We start from the raw sequence: 12,799 nt of genomic DNA, 5'->3' as shown, positions 1-12,799 counted from the left end.
CATGCAGATAAGATGGACAGTACATAGCCAAACACAACCTGTAATAGCAAATAACACACAAATCCCGTTAAAAAGAGTTCCCAGAAAAAAAACTGTGGATGCGTAGACAAGGGGACCTGAAGAAGCCCCTCATCTTCTCTCCTCAGCTCCAGCAAATGATGCCAACTATAGAATCATAGAATCATAGAATGGTTTGGGTTGGAAGGGACCTTAAAGTTCATCTAGTTCCCACCCCCCTGCTGCGGGCAGGGACACCCTCCACTAGACCATGTTGCCCAAAGCCTCATCCAACCTGGCCTTGAACACTTCCAGGGATCCAGGGGCATCCACAACCTCTCTGGGCAACCTGTTCCAGTGCCTCACCACTCTAACAGTAAAGAATTTCTTCCTAATATCCAATCTAAATCGACCCTCTTTCAGCTTAAACCCATTACCCCTTGTCCTGTCCCTACACTCCCTGGGAGTTCCTGTAGGCTGGAAAGCCGCAATTAGATCTCCCTGGAGCCTTCTTTTCTCCAGGCTGAACAATCCCAACTCTCTCAGCCTGTCCTCACAGGAGAGGTGCTCTAGCCCTCTGATCAGCTTCATGGCCCTCCTCTGGACTTGCTCCAACAGCTCCATGTCTCTCCTGTACTGGGGCCCCCAGAGCTGGACGCAGTACTCCAGGTGGGGTCTCACAAGAGTGGAGTAGAGGGGCAGGATCACCTCCCTTGACCTGCTGGTCACACTTCTTTTGATGCAGCCCAGGACACGGTTGGCTTTCTGGGCTGCAAGCGCACACTGCTGGCTCATGTTGAGCTTCTCATCAACCAATACACCCAAGTCCTTCTCCTCGGGGCTGCTCTCAATCCATTCCCTGCCCAGCCTGTAGTTGTGCTTGGGATTGCTATGCCTTCATTGCCAGTGAGATGAAATTGTGGTTGGAGTATATTCTGTTGGGGTGCTGGGCATGTTTAGCTTGAGAGGTGCCCAGCTTGGCTACCTTTGCTTTTTCATGGAGGCAACTTGGAGTGCAGTGTCTGTATGTCATGCCTAGAGACTCAGCAACAGTGTCAAGTAGGACTGAGACTGGGACTAATGGTCTGCCAAAGAACTTGTCTGGCTCTTTTCTCTCCTTTTTGCACCTAAGTTGTCACAGAAGCAGGGATTGGCGGTGCCTATTCTCTACTTTTTCGTTGCTGACATGTTGCATATTTCAGGCAGAAAGCCCTCCCTCTTTGTCTGAATGGTACTGTGCACTCCAAGAGCTGCTGTGCCAGAAGACTTGGTGCTGGGGGTGTAGAGGCAGCTTTGCAGCATCCTCAGCAAAAGACTTCCCATCACCAGCATCTGTGGAGAGGGAAACAGTAACCACATTAGATTCATTAAGATCTAAAGAAATGCAATAACTGGACCCTAATTAGCCACCTACACCCTAATGTTAAACATTATGAGTTTGCAAATGGATGCCTAGGACAGACTCACTTATTTGCAAGCTTATTGGGCTCTGGACCCCTTACACCAGGCACTGGTGATGTCACATTAAATTAGCTAACCCTTAAGTTAATTCCAGAGAACCTTGTCAGGGAACAGAACATGATTGTCCATATCATTAAAATGTTAGAAAGGTCCTGGAATGGCTTAGGGTTTTCCCTGGCTCCCTCCCAAAAAATTCCCAGGCAGCTTGGGATTTAACACAAGCAAGACACAATTCTTCACAGAGCATTTCTGATGTAACCATAGTATTTTGCAGTATAAACCAGTGGCCGTTCCATACCAGTTGTCTTCAGGGCCGAAGAATGGTCTCAAGTATATTTACGCTACTAGTACAGACAAACTCTAAGTGTGGGGGAGTCTAGAAAAAATGGCAGAGTCCCTGGTCAGTCCTAATGATGTTTGCACTTCTGACACCAACTGGTTAAAGTGTGGGAGAAGGAGGAAATAACAAGCATAATGAACTGAAGTTCTAGCCTGACATCATTGCATGAGAAGTCCTAAATTGTTATTAGTGTTCCTCCACTGTGCCTCTCTTCAGGCTGGTCTGATTTGTGAGTGATTTAAGACTTTCATGTTGCTTCAGGGGTCCCTGTAGAAAACGAAGCAGGTATCTGAGACATACAATGACATGCTGGATGTGTTTATTGCAATGGAGCTGTTTGAGACATACAAGGACATGCTGTGTGTGTTTACTGTATAGTGGCTTTGGAGAAGACAAAAGTGCTATGAAGAAGATGATGATAGAAGAGTGGGCTATCTATGTGGGGCTACTTCGTCCTCCTGATAACAGGGCTTTCACTAAACCAGTGGACATTTGTGACTTATGTGGAACTAAGGCAACTGTCATTTTTCTTGTTCCTAGGTGTGTGCTCCCACTCACTGCAGCAGAGTAAGTTCCTGCATCGTTGTACGCTTTAAAGTTTGGCTCCTTCCCAGAAGCTTGCTTAAGAACAATTTCAGACAGGTCCTTTGACACCTGCAGGACAGTTGTACAGGCTGGGCTGTAGGTTCTTCTGATGTGAACTGGCAGGCAGACACTTCTCCAGCATCCTATCCATCCTCGTTGTAGTCAGTATGATGTTAGCACTGGGGTTCAGGAGATGGGCAGGGGCAAGGGAGATTAGAGTGACACCCCCATCAGAGAGACCACAGATCACCTGACTACAGGGCGTAGCAACCTCACTGCGTTGGGCGCCTACACACCTTCATGACATAACCTGGTTAGAACAGTTGGTTCTAACCCAGCTGCACAAGTATATTATATTTGGCTTCTTAAATTTGAAACAGTTGTTCTGTTGTAAGTTGCTCTGTGTTGTGGTGGATGCTGGCCTGGGCTAGCTCTGTTGCTAGGTTAATGGGAAATTTTCCAGCTGCAAAATTATGAATATGTGCTTCTTGTTCACAAGCTCCTTGATTCCTTTTGCACCTCGTGCTGCTCCATTCTGAGCATCTGGCCCAGTGACAAAGCAAGTAGCCAAGAAATGAGGGTGCCAAGGGTGTCATATGTCAGTGCTGAGGAACGGTGTCTATACACTGTGGGGCATGCTAGGCTACAAGCGCCTTCCAAGATACTTTTGCAGAGCTGCAGAGGTGTCAGGTTGTGTTCAGTCTGGTGAGGCTGAGTCCATGCTGCTTGCAAGGACAGAGAGAGAATAGGTAGAGAAGTGAATCAGAGCACAGTCTGTGTGTGTACGTCAAAATGTGCAGTTCTATTTACAGCAATTGGGAAAAGTGTATGCTACACAATAAAATGTTTATTTGAACCAAAATAGACAAGAATACTAAAATATGCATGGTTTTGGCCCTGCATCCCTGTACTGGATGTGAAATTGAATAACAAGCTAACTCTTCTCGTCTCTATAGATCAATCTCCAGGGACATATTAAAGAAGTATATAAACATGCCTATGATTCAATTTTGCTTTACTCAGTTACATTCCATTCAATTACTTATTCTGTTTTGTAGCAATACAAATCATAACCTCTATATTTGGTCATGCTGGAATCTTCAGGCTGCTGCTTTGGAATACTTGAGAGAAAAGTAAAAAAATGTCTAAGTATTCATATGCCTCCTTAGAAAGATGTAAAAGATGTAGCTTGCTGTAAGAAATTCATCAAGCTTGTACAGCTTGTTGTATCTGCATCCAAAGAAAAATATGTTTCAATTAAATGCTAAAATACAGCTAAAATGGCACACATTAAAACATCTTTATTTTCTTACGAGTGTAGTGCTACACAGGACATGGAACTGAATGGAGAAACTTGTAACTTAGCTTTTGAAAATTTGATGTACTTAACTGTAAGTGCACAAAGTTGTATAACAATTTAGCAATGTGTATAGTCTTTTCCAGTATTTTGGCAGTGCAGTTCATAGGTCAAAATACGCGTTCTCCCTACTTTTGCTGACTTTTCAGGCAATGTGCATCATTCAGAAGCGTGCTGCGTGGAGTCTAAAGTTCAGTAGTTACCCTGTGTTTTCAGTGTCATCTCATCCGATATCTTAAATGGTCAGGAATAATAATAACAAAAAAAATCTTTTTCTCTTCATTATTTTCTTTCAGAAAATACATTTGTAGTGAGGATTAAAAATAATAATAATAATAAAAAATAATAAAAAAATAATAAAAAAAGTGCCAGAACCCCCAGTAAGGAATCACTTCACTCTTGGGAGCAGTCCTTACTACAAAGCTGATGATTTGCAGTGGTGCCACACGCTGCAGCAGCGAAGAGAAAGGCTTTCTCTGTCCCTTCTGTTCTCAGGCTCGCCGCAGCAGCTCCGTGGCCCTGTGTCTCTTTCGCAGGCTACATACAATACAAATTTCCATTCCCCTGCCGCCTCGCATGCTGCCATTTAATTCTTCATCAGTTCTTCAAATCCTCTTGGTTTTGCTAGATGAGCCCTGCGTTCCTGCTGAGATGTCTGGGTTGGAGGAATGTTTGATGAGTGAAACGAATGAAAAAGCTAATCGATGGCACTTGGAAGTAGCTAACAAACCAAACAGGTTTTGATAACTGTTTTTTGCATAGCAAAGGTTTGTTACTTTACATAGTGGAGCTACTTAATTTCTTTAATGCAAGTCTCTTTTTACAGACTCCTTTCAAAATTTGACAGAACAAGTATGCAAAACAATTTGTTGAGACAGAAAATAATTAGAGTTACTGAAAGATGCATGAAGGAAACATTTCTGAAAGTTCTCTGAAAATGTTAATACACCCATTACAAAATACTACCCAGGGAAGTTCAGTCTTCTCATGGAGAGTCATACTGTCAAATTAAGACACAACTCCCTTCAAATAAGAGTGATTTATACTTTCTGTACAAAATCTGATTGAAATGTTAATTGTGAATGGGCAATGAAAATGTGCAAAATCTGCTATTTCAGAAGCTTGGGAGGAGCTACCCTCATGTGCCAAAAATGTACCTTTCTGCATATGTATGTGGAAAGATGCCTTAATTGCAATTGTTCACATCTCTCTAAACATTAATGCCAGAGTACTCATACAATTATTCAAAGGACACAGCCATGAAGCAACACTGTACAATTTCCAATGCCGCACTAGTCTTCCACAAGGTTGAGTAATAAGGAAAAGTAATAAAATTGTCACAAAAGTGCATGGAAGAAAACACCCAAAACAAGTCCCCCCAAAAATTGGCATCATGCTCACAGATATTCCAAGAACTAAAAGAGTAGCTAAGTTTATTAGATAAACCTTGTCTAGTGAATAATTAACAGGTCAGCTTCAAGGTGAAGCTTAATATAGACAGTTCTTTTGATTTTGTTGTTGTAACTGAGATGTTTTACTTTTAATGTATAAAAAAGGGTTATACCAGGTAATCCTGGCAGGATAAGGTGGGAGATTTATTCATTTAACGGGTCATATTCATTTAATTTTCAAATTTAAGTTATATTTTTGATAGGTATCCATGATTCATAGGGTGACGTATAAATCAGTGTTTTGTCCATTTTATAGTATTGCATACACAAATGTTAAATGAACACTGTTGTCAAGGTCACAATATTAGTCAGTCAAAAGGCTGAAAACATTCCTTCTGTAAATGCATTTATTTATGTAGCATTTATTTCATAGGGCCCCTGCCTCTTTTGGCATGAAGCGTGGATATGAACTGAGCTTGTGAAGTTAAAGAGATTATAGAGTGCATTTAGTAGGACTTCTTCCATGTTTGTGACAGAAGTTGAGTAGTGAATGCAGCAAAGGCTTCCAGGGAGAAAAGAACAGGTCAGTGGTTAAAGCAATTGAACGCTGTCTTGAAAGCTAAATTATAACCTTGCCCCTGAGTTTGTAATTGATGCTATGCGAGTTACTTACATTTATCATAGGTGGCCACTAACCAATTTTTGCAATGTCTGATGAGAATCTGATTTATCAACGTGTTGAGTACTTAAATCTGGATCTGAAGTGAATGAGAGCTGTAAGTGGGTAAATGAAGTGTGGCATAGTGCTAAATAGTTATAAAAAAATAAAGTCCTAGACCACTCTCATATGAGACACCTAAGCTTTGTGGATTCTTTTATCTTAGCTCCTCTGGATCTCAGAAATCCCACTTGTTAACTGAAGATAATAGCATGCCTTGGTTTTGTAGCAATACTTAAAAATAAATGTGCTAGTATTTTAGAAGCACTCTCAAAATAACCATGGAAGAAAAAACACTGGCAAAATCTGTAGTTCTGTATTCAGAGCATTACTTGAAGAAAATACAATAGATAGGAGGACAGAATGTCAGACTGAGTGGGAGAAACAGTGGAAAAATTCTCATTAAATAAGTATTTTCTATTCCAGCGCAATGTACGAACTAGGGCTCCAGAGCAAAACTGGTAAATAACCATGTACACTAAATGATATAGTGAAATAATACGCATGCAGCAGTGAAACAATTTAAAGTTTCACAGACCTGATGCTCCTCAGCTCCTGTGTGTTTTGGCATGGTTCAAATATGGATGGATATTCGTGGGGATCGCAAGAGAACCACTTACGTCTGCTTTCGTACCAAATACAATGCCTAGACCACGGGCCTAAACAGAGCCTAAACAGTTTTTCTGACAGTATCCTTGACAAAGTTATGAGTAGCTTAAAACAGGATCTTAAAGCTGAAAGAGAATGGCAGATACAATAAATGATGATGCTAGTAGCTCTGTCTAGGACACAGTGCTATCACTACAAATGCCCACCCTCACGGCCAAGAGAAGGAGCTCCTATGGCTCTCTGGGGAGAAGCTTCCCTTCTTTCAGGAACGGATCTGACGATTCAACAGCGTGCCAGTGTGTGGGCATTTATGGTGACAAAAACAAATGGGGTGGTGCAGAAGTTTATTGCCCACAAATAGAACAAACCTCAAAATGGAAATTCATTATTCTGACGGGAAAAGAGGTGACTGATACAACGAGCTAATAGTTTAGTTACATTTACGTATCCATAAACAAGGAGCTGCAACAGTGGGTAGGGATGTACACTGTGAATGGGGTATCAAAAAATCTGTAAAATTTTCTACTTTTACAGTGCTTTTTTACATAACAAGATAAACATACAAGGTAACTGGTGCTAGTGCTTGACACCAACCCAGCTGCAAACTGTTTTCTGTGTCAATCTTGCAGATTTCACAAAGGTGAACCTTTGAGTTTTGCTCAGGAACGACCACCACGTGGTCAAGACTCTGACAGCAGGGCAAATAAAAAGGCCCAGGAGAACACACTACGCTTACCTGTTACAACTGCCGCAGGAGTATTACTTTACAAGCAGTTTCCCTGCAGTATGCTTTGCGTCCTTACAAATATGCTAGGAGCTATTATGAACTATGTCCTTGTCATTTGATATAGGATGCACTATTCAAGCAGTCAGATACGTTGCACTTACATGGTATCACACAGCACACGTGGCTGTGTTCTTACCCACAACTCCTGCTATGAAAAACAATGGTAAAACATTTCCTTGTAGAGCAGGAGCAATTCAAAGAGCTGAAACTGTTACTTTTTCTGTTGACAGTTCTAAAAGGTGAGGAAACACACTGTAGGACAAGTTTTGCCACGAGATGGGATTACAACAATTTAAAGAGAGTTGCGCATTTATCCGTCGGAAGAAAAAAATGAATTGGTGATCTATCTAGGCCTTAGTATTAACTTTACCAAGATTAGATTATCACAGGCTTCACTTGTTACCATGATAGTGGAAAGCATTCCTTTGACTTCGCTTTCTCTAGTGTATGTGCATGGTAATGTGCATATTTATAAACAAAATAAAAATCTCTATCGAAACAGGTACCTGCCTGCCTCATCCCCCTCTTCCCCTTCCCCACAGGGGAGAAAACGCACTCCAGAAAAGTACTCAGAGATGACACCCGGGAAGAGGGACCAAGGGGACCGGGACGGGGACCCAGGGGTGGCCGCGGGACGGGCACTCAGGGGTGGCGGCGGGCTGTCCCGGACGGGGCCAGGCCGGTTGGGCGGCAGCGTGCGGGGGGCTGGCTCCGTCCCGTCCCGCCCCACCGCCCCCGGGGCGGGCCGCCCGCCCCCCCGCGGCCCATATAGGGGCGGCCCGGGGTATCCCTGGTACTCGTTGCGGAGGGGAGAGCGGTGCCTTTTTTCCCTCCCGACGGCTATTTTTCTTGGGCGAAGCAGGTGAGCCGCCAAGGCAGGGCAGGGACCGCGGGGCCGCTGCGTGCGGGGTCGGGGGCCGTTCCCCTCCCCTCCCCTCCGCCCGGCGCGGCTCCCCGGCCAAGCGCGTCGTTCTCCCTGCAGGCTCCTCCCGGAGAGAGGCGGTTTCCCCGTCGCGCCGCCGCCATGGCCTCGGTACCCTCCGCCGGCTGCCTCCTGGCCAAGAACCAGTACTACAGAAGTAAGTGCTCGGGGGACCGGGAGGGCTGCTCGGGAGGGGGGAGGGTGAGCTTCCCCCCGAGCCGATGTCCGGGTTGTTATCGCTCATGGAAAAAGTCATAAAGTGTTTCAGGTGGTTTCTAGATGAGATGGAGGCAGAAGGGTGTTTTTGCCTGGTAGTTTTTAATTGCTTGGAGAGTTTTCTATTATATCAAAGAACTTCAGTTTTAATGAGCATCTGCTTCTGGTTATTCATCTACTTTTTTTTTTCTATTTAGAATTGTTCATTAGGGATATGTAACTTTTTTTAATCAATTATAAAATATGACATGGAAAAAGTTTTAGCCCAGCAAGTCCTGGCTGTTAGATGTACTTTATATTTACTTTACAGGCTTAGAATGCAAAATCAGCTCACACTTTTATTTCTAAATATGTGAAATAGTCACTGCTTTGGTATTACATCTGGTATATTGGGATCCCTTTATACTGGATGGACACTATAGTGTGAGTATAGTATTTAGTAGTATCACAATGGAAAGTATGGCAATCATGTTGTTTTGGACTTGAATATTCAAAAAAACTCATTTGTTTTGATAGCACTGTGTACATGATCATAACATTTGTCACTGATTTCAGTGAAAGTTATGCAAACACATCACAGTATGCTTTTAAGTGACAAGTAGACTGAGAGATCAACTTACATAAAAGTTATTATATAAACAACTGTAGTAGAATGGTGTATAAAATATAAAAGTTATACTTTGTAGCTAAGTAACTTACCTTGGAGGAAGCAATCTAAAAGATAGTAGCAGGTCTGAAAAAGTTTTGGAATAGGAAAACTGTACTCTCAAATAATTTTTTTAGTTTATTTTTTTATTATGTGTGTCTCTTTTCCATGAACAGCAAGACAGAACTCGGAATCCAGTGTTTCTTCCAGCTCCTCCTGCTGTTTGGATGCTGTAAACATCACAGACCAGGACAAAGCATTTCATGGTATTGTTCCCTTCTTTCAAACAGTATTCTGGTTTTGCCTTCTGTTACTCAGCCAGTGTCTAATGGTGTGGGCTTTTTCCCCTTTGGCAGGGTTACCTGAGTTAATTGATAAGTGCTGGTGGATAAAAAGCTTTTTCCATAGTGAACCATCTCCACCAACTGTTGGCAGAAAAACACTATCAGCAAGCAGGTGAGTCCTGTTTTTACAATGATGGGTATAACTTACTCATTCCATTTTCCTTTTGGTCAAAAGTGTTACTAAACAAGTCATAATAGGCTAAAACAATCTCTGGGCTACCATGTTATTTTGATGACTTAAAAGATACTGCAAGTGTATGGCTGTAGAAGCTTCCCATGTTTTCATTTCAGTAAATGAACTCATATGCTACTTTGCATCAAGGAGGTGCTAGTGACTGTAGCTGTTCTACACTTATAGTGATATTTATTTAATTCTCTACCTATAGCATTTGCACACCCATGTCTGCAGTTTACTTATTTTACTTTATGTTAAAAATTTGATATGAGTGCATTAAAAATACTTAAGCAGGTAAATATCTTTGAGGAAAAATGTAACAATAAACCTCATCATAACCTTTTTTGTATATATTTCTGCAGTACCAACAGTTGAATACGATGGCATACTGGCTTTACTGACTGAGATACTACGTACAGACTTGTTTTTCCAAGAGGCTTGGGATCTTCCTGATGTCTGGGTTCAGCTGCAAGAAGAAAACAAAACCTTTAGGCGGGTGAAAAAGTGTATTTTCAAAATATTTGTCAGTAGCTTAAATGATATTGCTTAATGGACATGTCCACAGCCTACGTTGTTCATTAGAGTTGCTATAATTTGAGATGCCTCTCTAATGAAGTTACTTGGATTAAATATCCTGATGACTGACTTGGATAGAGAAAAATGACATTAAAAGTAAGATATTGTAGGCTTAGGATAAGCGTTTGTATTGAATGACTTTGCAATAGGCAACATTCTTAAGTTTTACCTTTAAGATATCAGCTCTATAGGCTGTCACAGTGATGTGAACAAGACCCAGGTATATAGTCTGGAGCAGGACTGCTCTATGGTACGTGTTTTCTATCAAGTATTTGTGTACAAGTTACAGGGAGTAAGTTTACAAGAATGCTTGTTATTGGGCTTTCTAAAAGCAAAGCTGTTCACACAAAGAAACAGTAATTGGTTTGCTCTCTTTGGGCCAGGTGTGTAAATCCCGACCTCAAATACCCAGGTACAACTGTCATTCATAACTACATGTGTTGGTATTTGAGGTCAGAATGGAAGCGATAAACCAGTAATCCTAATGGACACTGACATCTTCCAAGCAGAAGACCAACCTTAGAGTTGATACTCCTAGCTCTGTTATAGATTACTCTCACTTGCTTTGCTGTAGCTTAAAGAGCTACTTGTTCTCAAGTGATTAATCCTAGCAGTATTCACTGCTGTCTGTCAGCTTAGTTATGTGCTAGATCTGACCAAGTGTTCAACTCAATCACGCTAATGTTCTCAACCAAGTCTGCCTTTGTCATGATTTATGCTCTTGTAAGATACTGTAACAGCTTCATTTGGTCTTCACCATTGCAAAGCAGTACATCAGACTGGTCATTCTACTGGGTATGACTGAAATGCATCAGATGCCATAGAAAATAACAAGTATTTGGCTGGATGACATAATTTCTGTAAATTACCTATGCAGCTTTTTTGATGTACTATCACTAAACCTACCTTGACCTTTATCCATCAGTGGGTGAAGCTTACAATAGCAAACATTAACCTATAATGAAAAGTGGCTATGTTAACGGTTGTCATGGTTATGCATAGGACTCCAAAGTGTATCAAGTGGCCGCTTCAGGAAGCGTACGGTTTTGGTGGAGACAATAAATGCATGGCATATGACAACAGAAAAGAACACAATTCTGAAAACATAATTTCAGGAATCTTTATATAGACTTGTTACATATCTGACTTTACTGCTATTGTGTAGTTTCATCTATGTCCTTATTCTAAGTGTGCAGAATGAGCTATTCTATTTTTTTACCTTAAGATTTTTTCATTAATAAAGACTTAATCAGGACTTGGTTTGACTTCTTTTTGGCCTCTAATAGCAAAGTGGTGTTCAGTATTGCTTGTGGTGTGGGTAGTTTGGAGATTTTTGGGATTTTTTTTCTTTTTAAAAGTGAAATTTAAAATTCCTATGAAAGACTTTGGAGGGGGGGGTGTGTGTTACTTTCTTCCTTTAGCTGTTTTAAAGTCTGATGTGAGGTGAAAAAGGAATGGAGGAATATAAGCCAGGAAAAAGACTCTAACTTTTTTCTGTAAAAGCATGTTGTAAAGGAGGGGGGGGAAAGGCTACAGTTGTATAGCTTGAATGCAGCCTACAATTAGAAAAACAGGAAAATCATAATTTTAATACCTGGGTAAGACAGGTAGAAATGTTTGATCAAAGATTAATTGTGATAGGAAAAAAACTGGTTTTTTTCCTGTTAGAAGGGCTATAGGTAGACACTTTTTTTAATGAAGTTAAGCTGTATACTGTTACCCATCTGGGGGGAAAAAAAAGTGTCAGAAACAGGACTTGTATTAGCATGTGAGTACTAAGATTGAACTGAGTTGGAACTGGAGAGATGGATGTGAAGAAGATTGTATTTTGCTCAAATGCATGTATAGCAATGATATTCAATAATGGGCTTCTATTTCTTTCACAAAAGGAAAACCTAAGTCATAGTCTACTGATCCTAGTAATATCCCATTTTAGGAATCAAAATAAAAGATAGATCTTGTTATACCATTTGTTTCAGTTCAAGAGGGATGAGATCTTCCTGTTGAGTATGTTTAGAGAGAGAAATTAGTTACCCTGAAGTTGTTTTTTTTTTTTTTCCTGGTTAATGCTATTGCTACTAATTCTACCTTTTGAAGTAACATTCCAGTTTCTTGACAAAGTCAAGCATCTCAGTCTATATCGACATTCAAGACTGACTCAAGATAGAAAAATTCCCAGACTTCTGGAGTCTTTTTTTATTTGTAAGTCACATGAACATCCTAATTATGGCAGTTGGTTCTTTATTGCCACAACATAATTATTCTTAGATGAGTAGGGAATACTGTTTTGAAGTAGTTTGAAAATTTGAATTCTGGTAGGACAAACTTTAAGAGTGCATATACTAAACTGATGACCTTACAAATTCTGTTTTGCAATGTCAAAGTGGCTAGGATTTTCTTGCTTGTATGAGAACTAACCAGAACTTATGAAAGCATGATATTTAATACTGTCATACTACATATTGTGGATGGACAATAGTAAGGATTAACTATAAGGACTATTGCTATAAAATGAGGTTTTTTGGGTATACTAGCCTTTTTTGCAGAAGGAAGAATAATAGGTGAACCCATTTAAGAAATAGGTTTTCAATATAAGAATTAACAGCAAATCAAACTCAGTTTGAGTTGTTGGAAATAAGTTGGGGTTTTTTCCTAATACATGCAGTGATTAAGAC

General features: G+C 40.9%; 1 protein-coding gene across 1 annotated transcript; it reads left to right on the top strand.

Moving 5' to 3' along the window:
* The first annotated feature begins 7,976 nt into the window (after positions 1 to 7,976).
* On the top strand, positions 7,977 to 11,379 carry PPDPFL (pancreatic progenitor cell differentiation and proliferation factor like). The gene is made up of 5 exons (XM_054817539.1): positions 7,977 to 8,107; positions 8,228 to 8,324; positions 9,206 to 9,295; positions 9,386 to 9,485; positions 9,911 to 11,379. The coding sequence occupies exons 2-5, from the start codon at positions 8,270 to 8,272 to the stop codon at positions 9,921 to 9,923; spliced, it is 258 nt and encodes an 85-aa protein (XP_054673514.1). The 5' UTR covers positions 7,977 to 8,107; positions 8,228 to 8,269; the 3' UTR covers positions 9,924 to 11,379.
* Positions 11,380 to 12,799: the final 1,420 nt, after the last annotated feature.

Source organism: Grus americana, chromosome 2 (assembly GCF_028858705.1).
Source record: "Grus americana isolate bGruAme1 chromosome 2, bGruAme1.mat, whole genome shotgun sequence".
Lineage (NCBI taxonomy): Eukaryota > Metazoa > Chordata > Aves > Gruiformes > Gruidae > Grus > Grus americana.
This window is presented reverse-complemented; position numbering and strand designations above follow the sequence as displayed.

Coding starts and splice junctions, on each gene's coding strand:
- PPDPFL (XM_054817539.1), top strand. CDS start 8,270: ATGGCCTCGGTACCCTCCGCCGGCTGCCTCCTGGCCAAGAACCAGTAC. Junction 8,325..9,205: donor CAAGAACCAGTACTACAGAA/GTAAGTGCTCGG, acceptor TTCCATGAACAG/CAAGACAGAACTCGGAATCC. Junction 9,296..9,385: donor CCAGGACAAAGCATTTCATG/GTATTGTTCCCT, acceptor CCCCTTTGGCAG/GGTTACCTGAGTTAATTGAT.